This window comes from Talpa occidentalis, unplaced genomic scaffold (assembly GCF_014898055.3).
Source record: "Talpa occidentalis isolate TD23 unplaced genomic scaffold, MPIMG_talOcc4v2.1 talOcc4.8, whole genome shotgun sequence".
In the NCBI taxonomy this organism is placed as follows: Eukaryota; Metazoa; Chordata; class Mammalia; order Eulipotyphla; family Talpidae; genus Talpa; species Talpa occidentalis.
In genome coordinates this window covers 65,578,217-65,601,476 of record NW_023605194.1, presented here as the reverse complement: position 1 = coordinate 65,601,476, position 23,260 = coordinate 65,578,217, and the positions used below count along the sequence as shown (strand labels likewise).

General features: G+C 52.8%; 1 protein-coding gene across 4 annotated transcripts; it reads right to left on the bottom strand.

Moving 5' to 3' along the window:
* Positions 1 to 7,457: 7,457 nt before the first annotated feature.
* Positions 7,458 to 23,079, bottom strand: LRRC74B (leucine rich repeat containing 74B). 4 transcript variants are annotated; one of them, XM_037497914.1, is made up of 9 exons: positions 22,895 to 23,079; positions 22,136 to 22,278; positions 21,562 to 21,694; positions 20,486 to 20,692; positions 17,514 to 17,623; positions 16,443 to 16,558; positions 15,268 to 15,346; positions 13,515 to 13,610; positions 7,458 to 8,174 (listed from the first exon to the last, which is right to left on the bottom strand). In XM_037497914.1, exons 1-9 carry the CDS (start codon positions 23,019 to 23,021, stop codon positions 8,040 to 8,042), a joined length of 1,146 nt encoding a protein of 381 aa, XP_037353811.1. In that variant the 5' UTR covers positions 23,022 to 23,079; the 3' UTR covers positions 7,458 to 8,039. The 4 variants fall into 4 exon arrangements, with proteins under 4 accessions (XP_037353811.1, XP_037353813.1, XP_037353814.1 ...); XM_037497916.1 differs by having other exon boundaries at positions 22,419 to 22,935; XM_037497915.1 differs by lacking the exon at positions 7,458 to 8,174 and adding an exon at positions 8,183 to 8,279.
* Between the last annotated feature and the right edge of the window lie 181 nt (positions 23,080 to 23,260).

Sequence of the window (23,260 nt, the reverse complement as noted above, 5' to 3'; positions counted from 1 at the left end):
TTGGCATTCTACTCATTCAGCCCTCACAAGATCAGTGCAAGCTCTGTGACCTGGGCAAACCACACAATTCTTTCTTTACAAAATAAGGACCGGGGAGCTGAGTTGTCCACAAGGCCATTTGCATCTGAGTTCATAAAACTAACCAAACCAATCAGGGAGATCATTCCTAACTCGCAATAGAAAGCCACGAGAAATTCTCATTGCCATTTCACCCGAAGCATTGAAATTCCTGTTTCTTTACTCAGCTGTCTTTCCTGAAAAAAATTATCTGAAACTTCCTCTGTTCTTTTCCCACTCCACACCAACTCGTCTCTTCAGTCTTGGTAGATGCCACTGTATCCTACCCACCCAGATCTCAACTTCCTGCCACCGAACAGACCTTTCTGCTCCTGTCCTTCCTTTCCAACCACGCCAGGCCTCTTCCTGCAATGAACCTCTGCTTCTGCTGACCGCCGCCCCAGCAGAGTATCTAGACCTTTTCAGAATACACGGAGATAGAAGCAACTTCCCAGGAGGACAACGAGGGTTCGAGCCCTTCCAGTTTGCACGGGTGGTGGGTCATCAAAGATGGCGAGAGTGCTGGCGTCTGAGCTCGAACTGCACCGGCGGCCAGCACATTGTTCACAAGCACCGACAGACAGACAAAATTCAGGTTAAGGATGGCTTGCTGGAACAACGAAAAGACGACGTTCAGTCCATCTCTACCCTGACAGAACGGGAAGACACGTTCTGTTTGAGCGCCCGGCTGAACTGGCCGCTCTCTTCCGAGGAAAGCTATTTTTACTTGAAAGAAGTGAGAAACCTTGGGCTACTCAGTCTTGGGTCATTTCTCCTGTCCACATGCGTGGCTCTAGAGTGAATAGGTACTTTTAAAGTCTCAGTGTTCATTTCAAACATGACAAGTTCCAGGGACAGAACCCCCAGAAACAGAAACAGAATCTCTTCGGGCTCCCGGGTAATTTCTAGCGCAGCGGTGCCGGCCGCCTCCGGTCTTCGGAACCCGGCGAGGTGGCGCCTTCTCAGCGGCTCCGCCACGGCCGAGAAGGAGCCGCGGCCGCCCGGGCCCACGCCCGCCCCGGGCCCTGGTCTCCGCCACGCTCGGGCCGCCACCGCCCTCGGCGCCCACAAGCCCAGGGACGAGGCAGGGGCCGGGGCCCAGGCCTCCCGCGGGCCTCCGGCCTCTCCCCGGCGTCCGAGCCCCGCGGGCCTTCTCACAGAGCGGCTTCGTCCACCTCCACGCCCCACCCCGCCCACGCCGGGCCAGGGCGCCCACCCCGCGCGGCCCTGCGGCCCTACCATGCTGAGCGGTGCCGCCGCCGCAGCTCGACTCCAACCGCCCGGCCTGCCGCGCGCCCAACGAACTCGGCCGCTGCGCACGGGCGCGCAGGGAATTGGTCCGCCGGCGCCTCGACAGCCATTGGTCTGCAGAGCCCAGGGGCGGGCCGAGTCCCGGAACCCCACTTCCCATTGGTCCTTGCTTAACTCGTGTACTGTGGCGCTTTCTGGTTGGATGCGAGTTTTGGCGGGAAGGCTGCACAGTCCTCGAGCGCGCAGTGAGGGCTGGAGCCTCCGAGGAGTTTTTGGGCTTTAGGTTGGCGCCTCCACCGCCACGCCTGGGACGTTCCAACTGCGTGAGCCCCTAGCCTGAGAATGAGTTGACTACGACCTCATGCTGCTATCCCTTTTGGCTCCCCGCACCGGTTCCGTTTTTTTCAAAGCGGACTGCCTGCGAGAGGCTTGTTCACCATCTCTCCAAAGTGGTCTCCCTCTTTCTTTTCCACCCGCTCCCAGTGCAGAAAGGCTCTTCCCGTCTAGCACCCGGCGACCGGGCCGGATTCACCTGCTTTTAAAGGAGAAAGGGGCTTCTGGGGACAAAGGAGAAGGAGGGTACAACCCTGCTCTTCTCCCTCCCTGGGTTGGGGTGCAAAGTCCATTTTGGAGGACTTTGGAACAATCATGGGGTTCTTCCGTTCCGTAGAGATCAACCTAACTTTCTTTAGGCTCCAACATGCATTTCCTTCTGAGAAAGGCAAGGGAGGGCCTCCCTGGTGGCACAGGCGGTTGAGTGAAGCGCTGTGAAGCTGTCCGCAGCCTCTGTAGTGCTGGTTCGATCCCCGCCGGTCTTGGAGATACCCACATGGCGCGGCAGACCTCTCCTGTCTCCCCACTGCTCCCCTCAGCAGTGTGTTTCGGTCGGTCTGCCTGTTCTGTTCCCCATTCTGTCTCTGGTGAATCCTCTCACTCTCCTGCACATCTGGCCTGTACCCCCATTCTTTGTAAAAAATAAATAAATAAATAAATAACTCTTTAAAAAAAAAAAAAAAGAAAGGCAAGGGAGAAGGAATCCATGGGTACCTCCAGTTCATCACTAGAAAGTGGCACCCCATGTGGCAACTCCCTAGAAGGTGTTGAGCAGACCCTTCCCCTCCTTGCAAGAGAGTGGATCCTGCTCCTGTGATGGGACACATCACATAGAGGAGTTGGAATATTTTATAGGCCTTGGTGAGCCTCTAAAGGCACAACCACATCTGCACTTAGAAAGATGCCCTTTGCAGCAGGGAGGAGGGAGGACAACAGAGTTATGGAAACCAAAAGAAACCCTGTTTGCCTCTTCTCCCCAGGAGGGTGAAGCCTTCCCTCGTACTCAGCTGTTTGCCATAATAAAAGACCACAGACCAGGTGACTTAAGCAACAGTGTATTTTCTCACAGTTCTAGAGGCTAGAAGTCCCAGTGTAACCGGAAGATCAGAGTTTGGGCCACCTGTCACCACTAAATGCCAACGAAGAAGAGACAGAAATAGAGTGAGCTCTAAAGTGTGCTTTAATCAGGTAGCCATCAATCTGGAAGATTGGGGGGTGGCTAACACCCTATAGGGTAAGTAAAGTATCAGGCTTTTCTGTCCTCCCACCATTTGGATGGATGATGGATCCCTGTGGTCCTGAATGCATGCCTGAAGGGCACCTGAGGTGGGGTGTGGGCATGAATAGATGGGTACACCCGAGCTGAGAGACTGGGCTTATAAGGGCGGCATCACGGGGACACCAGGAGAGAAGAAAGAGAATAACCAGAGAGAGGAACAACTGAGAGAGCAGCCCCAGCAGAGAAGCAGAGGTCACGAGAGAACGCCGGAGAGCCCAGAAAGAGGGACGATTTGCCGGGGGCTGGGAGGCCCGCCAGCCCCCTGCCTGCCATGTACCTGGTAAACTCAATAAAAGCCTGAAAAAGCCACTGAGGGCTCTTGGGACTCTCCTTCGCCTGCCTGCTCCCATCATAGAGATGCTGCTCCGTGTCCCATCCTGCCGCTACACACCCTAAAGAAAGTGCCTTAACCTTTCATTTCCAGCTGCCTTTTAGTGAGTTGAACAAAGACAGTTCAGCAGTAAGCAGGCCTTCACTGCTGCCAGGAGATTGTGATGTCCGGCCCCGGAGCTCCTTACTACCCTCCTGGACACCTGGCCTCATGCTCGTCCCGCCGTGCTGAGGCTGGTCTGCAGCGAGCACTGGCCCCCTGCCCTCCTCCAGATGTGTCCTCGGGCTGGAAAATTCACTCAGGACAGACAGGCCATAAACAACACGTATGTGCAGATTCCCTACTATAGCAGCTTAGTGTCTCACCCGATCTCCTCCCCCTCCCTAGCCCCTGTTACCAGCTCAAGGTCTGTGAGGGTCGATGTCTATTGAGGTCTCTCTTCCTGGCTTCCAGAGGGTTTCCTTCTTGTATCCTCATGTGGGGCGTGGGTGGAAAGAGCAAGCTGTCTGGTGCCTCTTCTCATAAAGCTATGAGTCCTATCCCATCCCAGCTCACCTGTACGACCTCATTCAACCTTAATCATTCCCTCTCCAGCACCTCAGAGAGTCTCTTTCACATCCAGAGTGGCCCCCCAGAACTTTCTTTCCTTGCTCTTTCACTAATCAATAAATGCTGGAGGTTAGGATTCCAATATCTCCTGGAGGTTAGGATTTCAATGCATGAATTGGGGGACTGACACAATTCAGTCTATAGCACCCTCCTTCCTCGGGGCTCTATCTATACCTTGCACTTATCATTGTAACCTTACCTGTATCATGTTGTGGTTTTAATTACTAGTCAGTCAAGAAGAGTCCCAGGACACATATAGGACAGAACTCAAGAACCAGATTTTTCTGTTCCCATGGGCTTGTAAACAAGAGACGAAACACCTGATGACTCCAGGCCTCACACTTGTTGCCATAAATATCCTTGGCTCATTGTTTTTTAAAACCATTTCTAGGTGGTCTTTTCACAGCTTATTGAGTTTACTGCTATTAGAAGAAAAGGGAGTTACAGATTCAGAAGAGGATCCCAGAGCTTGAGACCAGACCAGTTCAGACTGGAGCTGTGGGCACACGGCCTCTGTGAAATGTTCACCTTGAAGATGCAGACCTCCTGCAGACCTCCAAGCTACAGCAGATTGGTGCTCCCTACTAGCAACAACAAATGGACGTTAGCCAGGTCCACTCTCCTTGCTGTCTCAGCCAATAAAATTGAATTCCTTTGTTCTTATACTTTTTTTATTATTATTATTTATTTATTTATTTGTTTGTTTGTTTGTTTGTACATGCACTGGGTACAGTCAGAAGCGCGGAGGGTGAGAGAGCCTACCAGAGCCAGAGCGGGGAGCAGAGCAGGCAGAAGGACCTAAGTACACCGCTGAGGGGAGCAGCGGGCGGCAGGAGAGGTCTGCGCGCCATGTGGGACCCTCCTGTGGTGGCCGGGGAGCAGCCGGGGATCGAACTGGCGCTGCAGAGGCCGTGGCCAGCTTCACAACCCAGCGCTCAACCGCTGCGCCACGGGGAGGCCCTGTTCTTATACTTTTATCTGGCAGAGAGAGGGGTAACACAGGATCCCCAAACCTGCCTGCTCTAAATAGGTTCTGCATCTGCTGCATCAAGACAAAGGATACTCTAGTGTGTAAGACCTTTAATGAAAAGAACTTTTAGGCATCCCTGGTGAGGCAAGGGGTTGGGCACCGCACTGTGAAGCAATCCGCAGCCTTTGCAGCATGAGTTCGAACTCCGGCCGGCCAGGGAGAAAACACATGGTGGGGCAGACCTCTCCTGTCTTGCCCACTGCTCCCCTCAGCAGGGTGTTTCAGTCAGTCTGCCTGTTCTGTTCCCTACTCTGTCTCTGGTGAATCCTCTCACCCCCACACCTCTGGCCTGTACCCTAGCTCTTGTGTGCATAAGTAGGTGGATCTTGGGGGAAAAAAAGAATAAATTATTATTAAAAAAGAACGTTTAATACAATTAGTGTGCAATATAGACAATTTGTGCGCAGAGAAGAGAAAGAATATAGTTAAAATAGTTTCCATTTAAACATCCAGTTACCTATCCCTGCATGGGTGAATGTCCAGCCAAACAGGGTTGGCCCAAAGCAGGGTCACTGAGGTCTGAAAGTTTGCCATAAGTCTAAAACACCTTCTGGGGGGGAGCCATGAAAAAGGGGCAGAAGGGACCAGGAAAGTCTGGAAGGAAAAGGGCAAAATCAAAATACAAGTCAAGATAAAGGCTGCCATTGTCAGTCCCCCATGGGTTCCTCACCCATGTCTCTTTTTTTTTTTTTTTTAAGATTTATTTTTATTTATTTATACAAGCACTGGGTACAGTCAGAAGCATGGGAGGGTGAGAGAATTCACCAGAGCCAGAGTGGGGAGCAGAGCAGGCAGAAGGACCGAAGTACACTGCTGAGGGGAGCAGCGGGCGGCAGGAGAGGTCTGCGCGCCATGTGGGACCCTCCTCTGGTGGCCGGGAGCAGCCGGGGATCGAACCGGCGCTGCAGAGGCTGCGGGCAGCTTCGCAACCCAGCGCTCAACCGCTGCGCCACCGGGGAGGCCTCACCCATGTCTCTTTCAAGTGTCTCTTTTCACGTCACCAAGTCCCTGGCTCTGTCCAAGGCCAAGAAGCAAGCACGGCTTCACATGTCTTTCCTCCAGCTTTCTTTCTCCATCTCTCTCTGCTTCTTCTCTTTCCTCCAGCCCTTTCCCCAGTCATTTCTAGTTTACCACCTTGCCCAGCTCCGCCCTTCCTTAGGGTGGGGCAGAGAACCTGGAATCTTCCCTTTCCCTGGGGATTACACTATTACAACACCCCAGCTCCCAAACCTGTGCAGACCCCTAGCTCAGGCTCTTCGGAGAGTCTCTTTCACATCCAGAGAGGCCACCCGCCCCAGAACTTTCCTTGCTCTTTCACTAAGCAATAAATGCTGAGTCTTTGCCTGCCCTCACCAATGTCTGTGAGATCCACTTTTCAGTCTTGACCACAGAGTCTCAAATGGCCCCTAAGTCCATCCCTCTGATTTCCAGTGGGTGGAGCAGTAGACAGTGACTGGTTTGCCAGCCTGTGTTGTTGGAGGACGAGATCGGAACTAGGGGCCCTGGGCCTGCTCCCTTGTCTGGTGACACTATTAATTTTTCTGATTATAAAAGTAACACTCAAAGTAAAAAAATGTAGAAACATAAAAACATAAAGAAAAAACCCATAAACCCACCCCCTAGAAATAAACATTGCCAATAAGTTGGGGTTCCGCTCCTTTTTTTCCCCCTGTGTATATACATTCACACACTTAAAAATACAGTTTGGATCCAATAATATGACTTTTTGGTAACAGCTTTATCAAGATAATTCATGTTTTCCAATTCACCCATGTAAGATGGTGTACAAATCGATGTCGTTTAGTATAGTCAGAGTTGGGTAACCATCATCACAACCAATTTTAAAACATTTTTATGATCTCACAAAGAAATCCGTATCTTCCAGTTGTCAACCCTCCAACCCCCAAGGTTGCCTTGGGCAACCTCTACTGTACTTTCTGTCGCTGCAGATTTTTCCTGGTTTGGACATTTCATACCCATGGAATGATCCAGAAGATGGTCTTTGTGACTGACTTCTTTCACTCACATACATAATGTTTCCAAAGTTTATCCATGTTGTGTCACCTGCCATCCCTTCCTTTTTCTTTTACATAACTTTATTGACTTGCGGTTCACATACCTTACAATTCACCTATTTAAAGCATACAATTCAATTTTTAGCATATTTACAGAGTTGTGCAACTATTACCATAATCAAATTAGAAGATTCATCACTCCAAATGTCACTACCTTTTATTGCAAAATAATATTTCATTATATGGGTATACCATATTTTTTTATCCACAGATCAGGTGGTGGGCAATTTCACCTTGTGGATATTATGAAAAATACTGCTATGAACATTTGTGAAGAAGTTTTTGTGTGGACCAAATATTTTCGTTTCCATAGGAATGGAATTGCTGGGCCATAGGGTAACCCTATGTTTAAGCCTTTGAAGATTTCCAGACAAACCATGCGAGACTTTTATCCTGACTTTCTCACTTAGCATTAATCGTGTACGTTTTCATAAATTGTTAAATGTCATTTGAACATTTAGTAACATTAGTAAAAACATGCTGGGGTTTACTATTTCCAGAGTTCCACCTCTTAGCTAGCCAATCCCCTATTATTGGACATTTAGACCATTTCCAGTTTCCATGGTTGTAAACAGCATTTCAATGAACATCTTTGGGCACTAATCCTTGTATCCATCTCTAGTTATTTCTTAGATGAGATTAATCAGACCATTGGAACAGAGGGCACCGGCAGTTTAGCGTGCATAATAATAAATTGCCTTCCCAAAAAGTTGTGTCAGCATGCATTCTGTACGTTGAATTTGGGCATATCAGTTGCATACCTCCTTACATTTCAATTGCCTTCCAAGGTAGAGCACCAGGGAAAAAGGTTGTTTGGGCACCTTTGACACACTGCCCAGCACAATTTGCAGCACATAATATGAGTCTGTGTTGAGTGAAGGTAAAGGAAGGTCCCAATTAGTGCAGGGGCCACAGGGTATCAAGTCACGGTGAAGGTTGGCTCCACAGGACTTACCACCTGGTTGACAGGAGACTCAATTCAGACTCAAGGGGCAATAAGGCATCTGAACGGCCAGAATCCTCAGCATGAGAGCTGAAGTGACTGATGGGAGATGAGGAAGCCATACTCCGTAGTCATTTAGGGTCAGACACTGGCAGCAACTCTTTTTTGTATTCCACTCTATGAGCAGCAGTCTTTATGCAAAGTGCTGGGAGAATTACCTTCGTGGAACTAGCAAGGTCATCAAACTCTCTGTTCACGTGGATATTCTGAGGAGAAACCCAGCACAAAGCAATGCGTTATCCCTTTCTGAGAACTTGACGTGTTTTACCTACAGCACACAAGAGCTCGAAGACCTTAAGGTGACTTCTTTCCTGTGGATGACAATCTCATTATTCCCCAAGTCATTCAAATGGAGAAGGAAAGGGACTCAAGGGGGACTTGGAGGGTCCTGTTCTATTTCTTGATCGGGGGGTTGGTTATGTACGTTACATGCTGCTGGCAGAAATTCACTGAACTCTACTCAATCTATCTGCTCTTTTTTGGCATAGATATTTCTCAATAAAAATCAAAAATAAAGGCTTGGGGATAAAGACCTAGTACTCATTGAGTCTTCCTCTGCACAGGCCTGACCCCGAGTGGTAGGTATTAGCCTTGTTTCACATAAAGACAAGACTGAGTCCCGGGAATAATTTCGCATCAAGTGTAAGGATTCAGAAGTATTTCCCTAAAAACTGAGGATAAAATCTGTGAGCATCAGATTAGACTAATGACAGCAGTGAAGGAATAAGTAAACAGAAAATTGCATCTTGCCTAGTGTTGATCTCTAATCAGAATCCCATGCTGACTAGAATTTGGACCCAGGCCTGTCTCATTCCAAACTCTGTGGTGTTCTCATTACACTAAGTTTCTGATGATAACCATACGTTGTATTGAATAAGTATGTCTTTTGGCAGGACAATCTCATATGTGTAGAGTAAATGGAAGCGATCAGGGTTTTTCCGCCCTCCCGCCACTAGCATCGATGAGCGACAACTGTGGTCTTACACGCACGCCTGAAGGCAGACCCTCGAGCGTGGTGTGCGCACGCATGAGTGGGCACATCTGAGCCTGGGGCCTGAGCATATAAGGGCGGCAGCAGAGGCAAAGGCGGCAGAGAACTGTGCAGTGGAGTACAGCAGAGACCAGCGGACAGACCACAAGAGAACACCAGAGAGCCCAGAAAGAGCGAAGATTCGCCGGGGCGAGGAAGTCAGCCAGCCTTCTGGCCCCCAGGCCTCCCTGCCAGCCCTGCACCTGTTGCCTCACTACAGATGGGGTAGAAAGATTATTAAAAGCCTGAAAAAGCCATCGAGGGCTCCAGGACTCCTCCTTTACCTGTCTGCCTGTATCATCCAAAACCTGCTCTGTGCTTTGCTGGCATTACGATATGCCATTCCATTTCTTGTTTTTTAAGAATGTTCGAATTCAGGGGCCTCCCTGGTGGTGCAGCGGGCTGAGCGCAGTGCTGTGAAGCTGTCCGCAGCCTCTGCAGTGCGGGTTCGATGTCGGCCGGCCAGGGAGAAACCCACATGGCGCGGCAGACCTCTCCTGTCTTATCCGCTTCTCCCCTCAGCAGAGTGTTTCAGTCAGTCTGCCTGTTCTGCTCCCCACTCTGTCTCTGGTGAATCCTCTCACCCTCCTGCACCTCTGGCCTGTACCCCGGTTCTTGTATAAATAAGTGTAGAATAAGGTAAAAAGTTTCAGGCTTTTCTGCCCTCCCGCTAGTAGGATAGATGACGGAACCCTGTGGTCCCGAATGCATGCCTGATGGCGGGCACCTGGAATAGGGTGTGGGCAGATGTAGATGGGATTCGCCTGGGCTAAGACTGGGCTTTTAAGGGCGGTGTCACAGGGATGCCAGCAAGAAGCAGAGAAGCCGAGAAAGAAGCAGAGAAGCAGAAGCAGAAGAACCACGAGAACAAGGCCACCAGAGAACGCCGGAGAGCCCAGATAGAGTGAGCACTTGCTGGGGGCAGGGCCCCCCAGTGCCCCTGCCTGCCGTGTACCTGGTAATCCCAATAAAAGCCTGCAAAAGCCACTGAGGGCTCCAGGACTCTTTCCTTCTTTACCCCATCTGCATGGGATCATAGAAAACCTGCTCCGTGGCCATTCCTGCCCCTACAATTGGGGTAGTCAGCAGTATGATCCATGCAGATGGGTATGGAGACCTGTGAAGACCTCAGAAGGGACCTCTGGAGCAGACTGAGAGCCTGTGACAATGCTGGAGGCGTCGTGGTGGCACAGGAGATGGACAAGGTCCGGTAACTACAGATGGACAAGGTCCGAGACCTCGCATGAAGGAGATGGCCCAAGAGGACCAGCCAAAGACCCCTGAGGCAGCAGAATCATCGGGGAAAGAAAGGACCAGAATTTGGAGCTCCCCAGTGCTGATGCAGGGAGAGGCCTGATGGACTTGGACTAATGGAGTTGGACTGACAATCCCGCCAGAAGGCAGAGGACCTTGCAGGTTGATATGTTTTGGGACCCTGGGGGTGGAACAGTTTCATTTGTAAACCCCAGGAGATGGGAATCTGGGGGTGGCCAGTAGGCCTTGATGGCCAAAAGCAGGCCTGTGTACTGCCCAGCAGCGAGACAGAGGAGAAAAGCCAACTGGGAAGGCAAAAACTGGTACTGATGCTAAGTTTGGGAAGCCCTGAGAGGCTGTTAAGCACTAAGTAAGCTGAGGAAGGCCAGTGAGTCTCGTAAAATCACCTGTGGGTGATGCCCTGCTCGTTCTTGAGTGAGGGTGAGGAGCTGAGGAACCCGTCCTTAGGGGACAGGTGGGGAATGTGGCTTGGGATGGAGCCCAAGCCAAAGAGGGGGGACCCAAGAGAGGCCGCATGTGGAGTGTGGATCCCCGACCCATGTGCTTGTGCAGCGGGTTGGCCTGAGTGCAGGGGTCTGCGTGTTGCATGGGTGGCTATGAAAGCCAAATGTTGGAGCAACCACAGACAGAAACCCTGAGGGTTGGCGTTTACCCCCAACAGTACACAATCGCCAATCCCAGAGCTAGTGCATCCTGGGGGTGGATGCGGTGTGTGGCTTGTGGCCGAGACCACAGCCAGAGAAGGACAGGAAACCTGACGGCTCCTGATGTGTTACGGCAGATGCTGTGAGTGGTTCCCCTCCCTCGTATGAATAGTGCCTTTGGCAGCAGAAGTGGTGGATCATCTGCTGGTGCCAATAATTATCTTTTGCATGTTGGTGCCCTGCCTGGACTTACTTGTGTTCTGTTGTATTTTGTTATATATTTCATTTGCTTTTGTGGGTCATGGCTGCAGTGTTCTATTGCCAAGAGAAACGTATATGACTTGTTGTGAAGGGCAGGAACGGACACAGTGCAGGTTTTCTGATCCAGCAGTCTGGGTAAAGGAGAAGTCCTGGAGCCCTCAGTGGCTTTTGCAGGCTTTTATTGGGATTTACCAGGCACACCACAGGCAGGGGTGCCAGGGGGCCGGGAGGCTGGCAGGCAGCAAGTCCTCACTCTCTCTGGGCTCTCCAGCGTTCTCTCGTGGCCATTTATTCTCTCGTGGTTCTCTGCTTTCGTTCCTGCTTCGCTGCTTCTTCTGGCATCCCTGTGACACCACCCGTAAAAGCCCAGTCTTAGCCCAGGTGAATTCCATCTACATATGCCCACACTATTCCAGGTGCCCGCCATCAGGCATGCATTCGGGACTGCAGGGTTCAGTATTCTATCCTAGTGGAGGGAGGGCAGAAAAGCCTGATACTTTTACCTTAGCCTACACTTGTATAGACTGTCTGTCAAAAACCCTGGGGGGTGGACTGTAGGGTAAGGTAAAAAGTATCAGGCTTTTCTGCCCTCCCGCCATCAGGATAGATGACGGATCCTTGTAGTCTTGAATGCATGCCTGATGGCGGGCCCCTGGAGTAGGGTGTGGACATAGGTAGATGGGATTCACCTGGGCTAAGACTGGGCTTTTAAGGGCAGGGTCACAGGGACGCCAGCAAGAAGCAGAGAAGCAGAAGCAGAAGCACCACGAGAACAAGGCCACCAGAGAACGCCAGAGAGCCCAGATAGAGTGAGCACTTGCTGGGGCAGGGAGGCCTGTCAGCCTCCCGGCCCCCCAGTGCCCCTGCCTGCCGTGTACCTGGTAATCCCAATAAAAGCCTGCAAAAGCCACTGAGGGCTCCAGGACTCTTTCCTCCATCACCCCATCTGCACGGAATCATAGAAAACCTGCTCCATGGCCATTCCTGCCTGTAGGGTAAAGAAAATGTCAGGCTTTTCTGCCCTTCCGCCATCAGGATAGATAATGGATCCTTGTCCTGAATGCATGCCTGATGGCGGGCACCTGGAATAGGGTGTGGGCATAGGTAGATGGGATTCACCTGGGCTAAGACTGTGCTTTTAAGGGCGGCGTCACAGGGACGCCAGTAGAAGCCAAGAAGCTGAGAAAGAAGCCGAAGCCGAAAGAGAAGCCGAGAAGCAGCCGAACGAACTCCAGAGAGCTCAGATAGAGTGAAGACTTGCTGGGGGCTGGGAGGCCTGCCAGCACCCCTTCCTGCCATATGCCTGGTGAACCCCAATAAAAGACCTGCAAAAAACCACTGAGGACTCTGACTCCTCCTTTACCCGGTCTGCATGGGATCAGAAAACCTGCACCGTGTCCAGTCCTGCCCTTTACACTGCCCCTATAGTAAGTAAATCTTTTTTTGAAAAAGAATATTCAAATTCAGTGCCGACAGGAATTCTTAAAGCAGAAGGAAACTGGTCAAGGGCACAAGTCTCTGGCTTTGGAGTTGTAGAGACTAGGCAGATGGAAGGACACAGTAAGGATGCTACACATCAATTGTTTTAGACCTGAGGGATCAGAACTATAAAAACACATCTCTGGAAAGACACAAATCTGGGTTGAAATAAAGCAGGGTTAGAATAATTGGTATCTTTCTTTTAATAATTTGCATCTGGGGATTCTCTTCAAGTTTAACTGCCTTGGAAAAATGTCAGGGTCCCTCCCCAAACCCCCCCCCTCCCCCGTTAAGAAGGTGGAACTGAATGAAAAGGGAACCTAACCTCCTTCGGCCACACAAGCAGATTTTCCAGCCCCATGAACCACCTGCAGGCAGTAAGGCCAGGTTGGGAGGCGGATCACTTTACAAGGGCTGAACCCGCAAATCTAAACTCCAGCAAGCAGTGAGCATCATGCTGCTGAGCCTCTCTCTCTCTCTCTCTCTCTCTCTCTCTCTCCTCTCTCTCTCCCCTCTCTCCCCTCTCTCCCCTCTCTCCCCTCTCTCCCCTCTCTCCCCTCTCTCCCCTCTCTCCCCTCTCTCCCCTCTCTCTCCTCTCTCTCTCTCCTCTCTCTGTTAAAGGAGAAGCCAGGGGTGCCTGCGGAGTAGATCACAGAAGTACCCCCATCCGGGGTGCATAATGGAGCCAGAGTGGTATAATGACCTACATTCAGGCCTGGGGCTAGAATTTGGACTTGACCACACTATGTATCTGGGCAGGGACCTCTGTTTCTCTAATCCCCACTTGCTTCCTTTAAACAGAAATAACACCTCACAGGACTATTCAACAAGAGGTACAGTTTGTGAGAAGCTCTTACAGAGAAATCCAGCAGTTCTATGGCAGATGCTGAATTATCCTGGACAGACTTGAGAACAGCAAAGCAGCCTTCACTTTGCATAGGATTCCTCGACACCTAAGAAACACAGACACAAACACACGCAACACTAAGAGAAGCTGAGCCTGGGGAGTAAGACAGTAATGCGAAAGAGAAGGCAGGTATCTGATGACATGGCTCAGGTTGGCCCCGCTGTCTCAGCTCAGAAGGTGTCTCCCTCAAACAGGAGGAGGAGGAGGGAGTGAATGCTGGCTAAGGACCCACCCAGTGCTGACTGTGAGCTGGTGCCGACAATACAGACAAGACACGCCCCAACCCTGAAAGAACTCACCTGTTGGAGGGAGAGGGGGGAAAGGAAACATCATACACATGCAGTGTGATCAGTGCAATGAGATAGTGCCCCCAAGCTCTACCTGGGAGGTAAAGTTTGAGGGGGGCAGAATAAAACACCTGAGTGGAAGTTTACAGCTGAGGTGGGAAAGAGCAGCAGGAACACAGCAGAGGGGAGATGAAGCCCTGTGTGCGCAGAGAGTTCTGAGCAGCTCGGGGAGCGAGAGCCATTATGTGCTGCCAGTAGGAGGGAAGGAGGCAGAGCTCAGATTTAGTGAAAGTTCAGCTTAGTGAAAAGAGTTTAGTGAAAGATGCACTACTATGCTTGAATTTATCCTGAAGGGAACCACACTGAAGGGCTTAAAGCAGGGAGGCACAGGGTCAAGTTTCTGGTTTAGAAAAATCGCCTGGTAGCAGGTGGGAAGGAAGTGTTGGAAACTGACAGGCAACAGAATTCTAGGAGGGGAAGTGCAAAGCAGGAGGAGCAGGCTGCCCGAGCATTCTGCAGGAGAAGAGAGCTAAGGAAGGGTAAGTGTGGGAAAGAGGGACAAGCACTGGGCCCCAGCTTGTGATTCCATGAGAAGTACCCCTCCACCCTCCCTCCAGCCGCCCAGCCTGACTAGGCAGCTCTTAGAGGCTTTACTCTCAGAATCCAGCTGGCCAACAGGAGATCCGAGGCACCATACAGCAGGTGGAAACGTGGATCCAGAGCTCAGAAGAGGTCTATGTTCCAGCGGGGTTGAAGGTGGAGGAGGGGGTAACCAGGTGAACCACAGGCTGGGGTTGAGGGCGCTGCGGGGGCTGCTCTGTCAGCTGAAGGAGCTGAAGGCCAGGCAGGGCTGGATAGCCCCTGGAACTGATGAGTGTCCCCAGTCACATGCTCCACCCTTGATTGCATCTTCCCTTCTCTGTCTTAAGCTCCCAGCCCTCTCCGCACTCCCTCTCCATTGACAAGAGAGCCCCTGCTGTGCGCCCAAGACCTTGGGTAGGTCTGAGCAGGGGACTCAGTCTGACACCTAGGCTCACACGCTGACTTCCAGCAAGGCCAGAGGAAGCTCAGGGAAGAAGACAAAGGGGAAGCAAGAGTGCTCCTCACCATCAGCAGCAGAGCAACACTGCAGGGAGCTGAGAAGGAGGGATGGCAGGAAGGGTGGGATGCCATGCCACTAGGACGGAAGGATGAAGTGAGGAGGAATCTGAAGAAGTGAGACTCTGGCCCAGGCCAGAAATGAGTGAGGGGTTGAAAAGGGGAAGTCGTGGCCCCAAAGGAAGCCAGGAGGTTTCCTTTCTGAGACCCTCATCTAGGTTCTGGAATATGTACCTCCCACTGCTGTTGTGCTAGGGAGATATGCATGGCTAGGTACAGGCTTGAGCCTCCCCTCCCCCCAATCAGGCTAACACTCACAACAAGGATCCTTAGTGTCTGGTTGACCCGGAGGCCCAGGCCCAGCCTCAGGGCGCCCGTTGCAGAGATGCGGTTATTGCTGCAACAAAAAGACATGTGCGTTGCGCTAGCTTGCAAACAGCTGTGCAGAGCCAGACCACTTCAAGGTCACAGCTGGAGCTGCTGGCTCAGGCACCTGGTCAGGCTTCACATTCCATCTTCACAGATACCCTGGACCCTGGAGAGGTTAGGTGTAAATGGTGGATAACGAGCATGTTTCATTGGCAGCTCCCAGTGTTGAGGGAGATCACCCAGCCAGCATCTCCAGAGCACCCATCACCCCTGGTGGAGACAGCCGCCCTCAGAACTCAGCAGCTCCCATGTGTCTGCCCCACCTTGTGCCCATATCGATGACCATAACAGTGTCTGTTCTGGAAAACTACCCAAACTCCTCCCCACATCTGCTCTTCTTCTTCCCACTTTGTACCTTGGATCTAAACTCCAGTCCTCATCCCTGCTCTTGGCCACGTCTCCCGAGCCAGTCCCACATCTCTGATTTCTCAGACCCCAACACTGGACTTGCCTCTCAGCATCTTTCAGTGCCTCTTCTGGCCTTTTCCCTTCCATGGGAAGGAAGGTGGGCAAGATTGCAGTGGGCAGGCCCTGCTCACTCTAGTAGCCCCCAAGGAGGGGCTCGGCCACAACAGCTCATCGCCTGACTGATGTCTGCCATTTTTTCCTCTCTGGGCTTATGGTCCCTGCTCTGGTTTTCTGCTGAGGCTGGCACTGTGCTGGGGGCCGCAGGAGAGCTTGGCATGCCGGCAATAGTCATGTGCTGAGCAGAGCGTAAGTAAGGGCCCGCTTGTCAAGGCCCTGCCCAGCCCCACTCACACTCTGCTCCTCCTCTGAAAGGGAAGAACACACACAGAGCACCCAGTCACACCCACAGGCTCTGCTGAAGATGCCTCACTTCACACCAACTACCTGTGTGCTAGGAACCATGAGCCCCAACATGGAAATGATGAACTCAAGGAAGGACAGACCTGGGTGATCCTTGTGGCCCAAGCTGCATCATGAGTAGATGGTGGTAGGTTAGAGAATTTAAATGGCGAGAGACCAGAAAGATTACCATGGAGACCCTGTCTACAGAGTCTGGGGACAGTGACACTGACATGGGCAGCACCCTATGCTCTCACCTCATGCTGAGTTCCTCCAGCACATTGTTGGTCGCAAGTGCCTCACCCACAGCAGAGGCTCCAGGGTCTCCAAAGCCATTGTGAGAGATGTCCAGCACTTTCAGGAAGATGTTTGCCTGGAGCACAAAAAGAGCAACCCCATGGGGTCCCATGCAATGGTGGAGAAAGCCAGGAGCCAGTCGCAGGACCCAAGAGACCCGAGGTATAAAGATCACAGGCCGCGTATGGACAGGCAGAGTTTCCTGGGAAGTCATGTGACTTGGGTGGTGGTGACCGATAGAGTCCAAAGGCCAGAAACACAGTGCGGAAGGTGGATGTGGATGTGAATGACCTTCAGAGACTACGGGTTGGCCATGTGGCAGCAGCTGCCGGAGAAACAGTGCTCATATCTGCTTGGGCACCCCTCAGGGACAAGCGCCCCCAGGCACAGAGCAGCCCAGGAACCCAGAGGAGGCTCCAGTGAAGGCTGTTGGCTAAAGCTTATCCAGGGATTTGTGACGGGAGGAAGGAGGAGAGCTTGTGAGTACACGGGATGATAGCCTGACATGTCTTCTTGTGGGGAAGCCCTCAGGTCACCCCGTCAGGGGGCAAGGCAGCAACATCCATTCCCTGAGAAGGACTTGACAAAGGTGGTTGGCACTTGGGGCACTGCAGGTACCTTGTGCCATCCTGGCAGGTTCTTGAACCGCCCATCTACTGTGAACCTCACAGGGAGCGGGTGAGGTGTTTGAGAGCGTGTGCTGGGATCCAAGGGTGCAAGGGAGTCATCTTAGGGAACATGGATACATGCCCAGCAGTGACAATGTGTCTCCTCACTGCCTGATGCTCCCCACCAGCAGAATGTCTGGAGAAGGTGCACATGAGCTTGACCCCTTCAGTGAGTGCCCTGAGAGTGTGCACAAGTAGGTCATAGTCATTAAATGGGAGCCAGGAAAATTAGTCACCTAAAGCAATAATCTTTAAGCTTTGCTTCAAGATGAAAGGTTTGTTTCTGAAGAGTTCCAAAGGCAGGGGAGCTGGGACCCAGAGACAAGCCGAAGGAGATGACAGGGTGAGTTGGGGGCCTCTTACCTCCAAACCCTTGGCAAAGGCTACGGCTCCTGGGCCTCGAAGGTGATTCCAGCTTATGTTAAGCTGGGTGAGTCCTGTGTTTTCTGCCAGGGCCGGACCAAGTATCTCCCCTTCAGAAACACCAAGAGAGACCTCCTTACTCACTCAGTTCATTCCTTCAAAACATGATACGGATGCCCGCTGTGTACCAGGGTCTCCTCTGGGCATGAGGATCACAGAGTGGACCTGCACATAGCTCCAGCCTGCCTTCAAGGAATTCACACGGAGTGGAGAAGGTACAAATACAAATTAATGGGATGGGGGTATTATAAACTACAAACCTTGGTGATGCAAGGGGTTAAGTCTCGGCACTATCAAGTTATCACCAGCCACTGAGGCATGAATTCGATCCCCTCAGCAGTGTATTCCAGTAGGTCCACCTGTTCTGCTCCCCACTCTGTCTCTGGTGAATCCTCTTACCCCCACACCTCTGGCCTACACCCCCGTTCTTATATGCATAAATAAATAAAAATAAGCCTTAAAAACAACATCAAAACAAAAACGACAAACAAGGATGAATGGAAGAGAGTGGAGCTAAGCTTGCCTGGGGGCAGGGGGCAGGACAGTGAGGACAGAAGAGAGGAGCTTGGACACCGAGGGAGTCACCACACGTACACACATGCACAGAGGCCAGCAGACACAGGACAGGATTACACGCAGAGCCTCAGGGAGCATGTGCAGGCCTTCAGCTGGGGGTGAGCTGGGGGAAAGATAGCAAAATGAGGTAGGAGCGACGGGCACTTGAGAGAGACTGAGAGACCTTGGATGCCAGGCCAAGGATCTTGGGCACCACTGTATAGGTGGTGAGGAGGCAGGGAGGGCTTTAGAGTAGAGGTTGGGTTCCTTAGCAGAGGATGTAGGGGGTGGACTTGGGTGAGCAGGGGCAGAGATGAGAGTCTGGGGTGGTGCGGGGCCTAGGGGAACAGGAGCAGCTGTGGAGGAGTGAGGCAAGTTTCAGAGAAAAGAAAGGGAAGGCCATGTGGGGTAAGAAACCCTGAGAGATATTTAGCATGCGAAATGGGCAGAAGTCCCACCTACCACCCTGCTCCCCACTGTCAGCCCTCAGCACCAGCTCCAGCGTGCCTCTCAGCTGTCACCCTGTGTGGGCCTGTTGACCCCCCCTTCACCTGGTGAATAGCTCCTCAGCCTGGGTTCCTGCCATCAGGAAGCCTTGCCTGCTCATGTGGCCCGAGTCCACTGGCTTCCCTCCTTCCAAGCCCTAGCTGTTAGATTTCTCTCCCATCAGCCTGGATGGGATGCCCCTCAAGGATTTGAATTTGACTCCTCTGCATAGTCCCATCCCTGAGCATGGTCCAGGAAGGCTGGTGGGAAGAAATGCACAGAGGGAAAACAGCTGCTAATTGAGCAGAGCATTCAGTCTGCTCCTCCTGGATGAGGCCCCCAGGCATTTTTAGCACCATGGCGAGCTCTCTGCAGGCGGTGGGGATGGGGGCATAGGGGCCCCTTGTGCTGCCTCCCTGAGACCAGGACCCAGCACTGGGTCTGACACCCTCGGGTTCTCAAATGTGGGTGATTTCCTCCTTCCTTAGACATTTTCAGGCCTGGGAGGAGCAGTGGTGCCCTCCACTTCGTAGTGCAGCCCTTTCCTGCTGAACAGCTAGAGGGTAAGAAGGATCTTCTAATTCTAATGCTTGGTCTTAGTGACTGCTGTAGTCAGTCGAAGAGGCAGGGGCTACCACAGTCGTTCTGCAGGTGGGGAGACTGAGACCCAAGCTCCTTCACCCCTTAAGGGAGTCAAGCTCCCCACCACGGATCCCAAGGGAAAACAGAAGCGCTCCCTGAGTCAGCGTTGGAGACCCAGCCCTGACCCCATATCTGTGAGCCTTTACAGGGTTTTAGCTTCCAGTCCCTTCCATGCTGGCTGCCTCTCTGTCACTCATCCTCTGACCATGCTGGCCCAGAGAGTCTGAAACGATTTTCTCTTTTAATTTTACTGGTTCCCCACAGTGATTTTCATAAGAATGCACTCCTGGCAGTTAGGTTCCACGACTGACTCTCACAGGCTGCCACCTCATTGCTCTCAGCAGTCTGAGACAGAGCAGTGCTTCCCAAACATTCTGAACCAGACAAATCTCCTGGGGCACCCCTATAAAATATAGTGCACAGCAGCCACTCAAGAGTCTGGTTCAATGGGTCTGGGGATGCAGGAATCTGTATTCCTAACCCAAGGCCCCAGATTCTTCTTGTAATTGATTGGTTGAAGACAGAGAGATATGACTGCATGTTCCTGGCAAAGCAGATGGCCTGTGCAAAAGGTATGAAAAAAAAAAGTGATCAGCTCTAGCAATCCCACTGGTGTCTTCCACTTAGAACAAAATCTTCCATGTAAATTGTAAAGAAAAGAAAACCCAACAGCACAGGCATGCATGTAAACTGGAAAAAAAAAAGAAGAAATCTTCATGCCTGGTGTCATGAGTGGTAGCGCTGCAGCTCCCCGCTCTCTCCACCCTTCAGCCTGGCCTCTCTCCCCTGGCTCATGAGCTCAGCCGCACTGGGTCTGCCAGTCTGGGAACAGGTCTGCATGCTCTCTGTCCACTTGAAATATTCTTCCTCTGTCTCGCAGCTGATTTCCTCCCACCCAGGCCATTTCAGCTTAAATGTTCACCTCACAGAATCTTCCCCACGCACCCCTCTCCAGCGTGGGGTCCCCATTCTTCTCTAGAATGACACCCTTTTTGTTTCTTTTGTGACAGCAGAATTTTCATGGTTGGGCCCTCAAATCAGCACCCAGCACAGGCAGAGGAGGACAATGAAATATCCCTGGGAAGAATCGAGTTGTGTGTGGAAGGAGAGGGAGGGGGGCAGGCCTGCGTGGAGTGTGTGGGTGAAGGCTGAAGCAGGGCTGCTCAGCATGTCCCTTTCAGCACCACCCTGTCTGAGGAGCGCCCCATGCGGCCTTGGCTGGATGGTACCTGCTTGGTCATTCAGTTGGTTGTAACTCAGGTCCAGGGATTTCAGGCTTGTATGGGCAAGCAGAAGTTCAGCAAGGTGCTGGGCTGCCTGCTCCTCCAGGTGGTTCCCTGCCAGCTGCACCTTCTGTACAACTTGGTTCACCGTGAGGGAGGCACAGAGGGCTTGGGCTGCCACTGCTCCCAGCAGGTTCTCCGACAGGTCCACATCTGGGGACCAGCACAACCCCTCAGCCAGACAGCTCCACAGTCAGGTCCACCTCCTCCACCTCACCCCATCCTCCAAGCTTCCAGGCCTGAGGAGCTTTACAGTCAGATTGTTCTGGATTTACATGGAGACTCTGCCACCTTTGGGGACCAGGCAGCTCCCCGCTTATGTGTCCAGGAGTGTCATTGTCAAGGGGCTAAAACCTCCAAGTCTGCAGTCCTGGGAAGAATGCCTGTGGTGGAGTCACATCAGCAGCCACCTTGCAAATGATCTGTGCCCAAGAGCAATACACCCCACCCACAGAAGCCCTGGAAGCTGCATTTCTGCGCGCTGGCAATTACAGCCCAGGTGGCCATGCACTCACATGCCTCAGACTCTCTGCTGAGCATGTTATGATCACCACAGCCTCAAGGGTGGGCGGGAATTATTGGGGCCATTTCACAGATTGAAAATTGAGTCTCAGTGAGTTTGAGCTGCTTTCCTCGCGTCATCCAGATCTTTGTGGCAGAGGCAGCATTTGGATCCAGCCCCACCATACTCCCACGCCACCCTCCCTCTTTTCACACCTCCCAGGCCCTGCCTCTCTGTGTCACAGGACCCTCCCCCCCCCGCCCCCCCCCCACCTTCAGTCACTGAGAGGCCACCAAATGCAGGGGGAGGAGGGGTGCTGGCCAGCAGAGGAGAGTGAATGGGGTGGGGTGGTTGGAAAGAGTGATGCCCAGTTGTGTGCGCACCTCCACCTGCCCCACCCTGAAATGAGGCCTCAGCAATACCAGCAGCCCCCATGTGAGAGGGCCCAGTTGGGGGAGCGCACATCCCTCAGCAAAGGAAGGACTCCAATCTGCCCACCTGCCTCAGGCTGAGCACCTACCACAGATGCTGCTGTTTTTGCTCACGGCACGTGCCAGGATTTCCACATCAGCCCCACGGAGCCCACTGTCCCGAAGGTCCAGCCGCCTTACATGGGGATTAGAGATCAGCGCAGAAGCCAGAGCCTGTGCCCCCTGGAGAGAGGAGAACAATGGGAGGGGCCTGTTCCTTTCCAGGACTAAAGGCCCCAGACACAGCCGGTTACTACCTGGCTGGCATTCCCAGGGGTCAGCCTACTCGTTGCCCCCAGCTGGAAGGCCTTCCCCTTCCCACATGCTCAGGGGGTACCTGCTCCTCTCTCTAGGCTACTCCTACACCTCACCTCCAGGAGCCCTCCCTGACCCCTTTCCAATGGGTTAGGGGCCCCCTGCAGACTCCCAAGCCAGTATACTGCTCTGGGTCATAGAGCAGTGTACTGCTCTGGGCCCATCTGTCACCCAGATGTGGGGGATGCGACATGCCTGGCACACAGCGGGGCAGGGGAGTGTATAGGATGGGTTCAGAAGGGCCACACCCTTAGTTGTTGCCCCAGGTCCTCCCTTCCGAATGTGGCACCAGGGTCCCTCCAAGGGTACCTGAGGCCCCAGGCCACGGTGTCGCAGGCTCAGCTCTGGGGAGCTCCCTTGGCGCAGAAAGCAGGGGGCAGGCCCAGCACCGCGGGCCCAGCAAGACCCCGAGTAGTGGGGAGCCTCAGCCATCTCTCCAAGTCCACGGGTGTCTGAAAGTCACAGGGACAAATGTGGATCCTTCTGCAGGCACAGCCACGGCCTCCTCCCTCCTGTCAGGTGCTTCCCCTCTTGAGGCATTTCTTTTCCTGTGCTGAGGACTTTGAGTCTCAAAGAAAGTAAATCCTCTCACCACTGGGAGAAGCTAACCCTGGCAGAGCCAGTCTGTCCGATGCCAAAGTCATTCTGTGTCTTTCTGCGGGAGCGCAGCCCACCTGTGTTTTGGGGCCTTCTCATGGGGGGAGGGGGAGGGGTAACTGAAACAGCTCGAAGCTCAAGACACCCCTCAGCTTAGTTTGTCCTATGTGCTGGGGAAACTCCACCTGACTTCACTTCAGAAGGGGCCTCCTTTGGCACTGGTGGGCTTGTTTGCACGTTAACCTCATCCTGGAAGGGTATTCTAATAGCAGAAGTCCCGATGACGCCAGGAACCAGGAGGCTGAGGGGCTGCGTTCTGCCCTGGTGGGCACGTAGGGCTAAGCTTCCTGATGGACAGCGGTTCCCTGACACCTGGGCCCCAGATTGTTCCCTCTAGCCAGGGAGGGAAGCTCTCAAGGTGAGGAGACTGGCCTGACACTGATCCTTATGGCTCCGCCTGTCTGGGGGCACCTTCAGTCTCCAGGTCGGAATCTGAATCTGCCTTGTCCTCCGTGACCCCTGCAGGATGCCCAGCGACTGTAGCAGCCTCTTCCTCCTGCGCTTCTTCTTCTCCAGGCGTCTTGCTGGGCCCCCTCATGGTTACCTCTCTGTGGCAGTCTGAGCATGGAGACTGGCCCTGCGGGGGCCGCCCCTAAAGTGCGCCAAGAATGCAGGCAGACACTGGGCTGCGTCAACCAACCCAAGTGGCCTGCAGGGAACAGGCTCCGGAGGCAGCCAATAGAGACGCAGTCCCGGTCGCAGAGGCCCTGGTAACCGGTGTTGTTGGTTGCTGCAGAAATGGCCAGCACTTTTGACTCTGCGCTTGGGGGTGGGGTG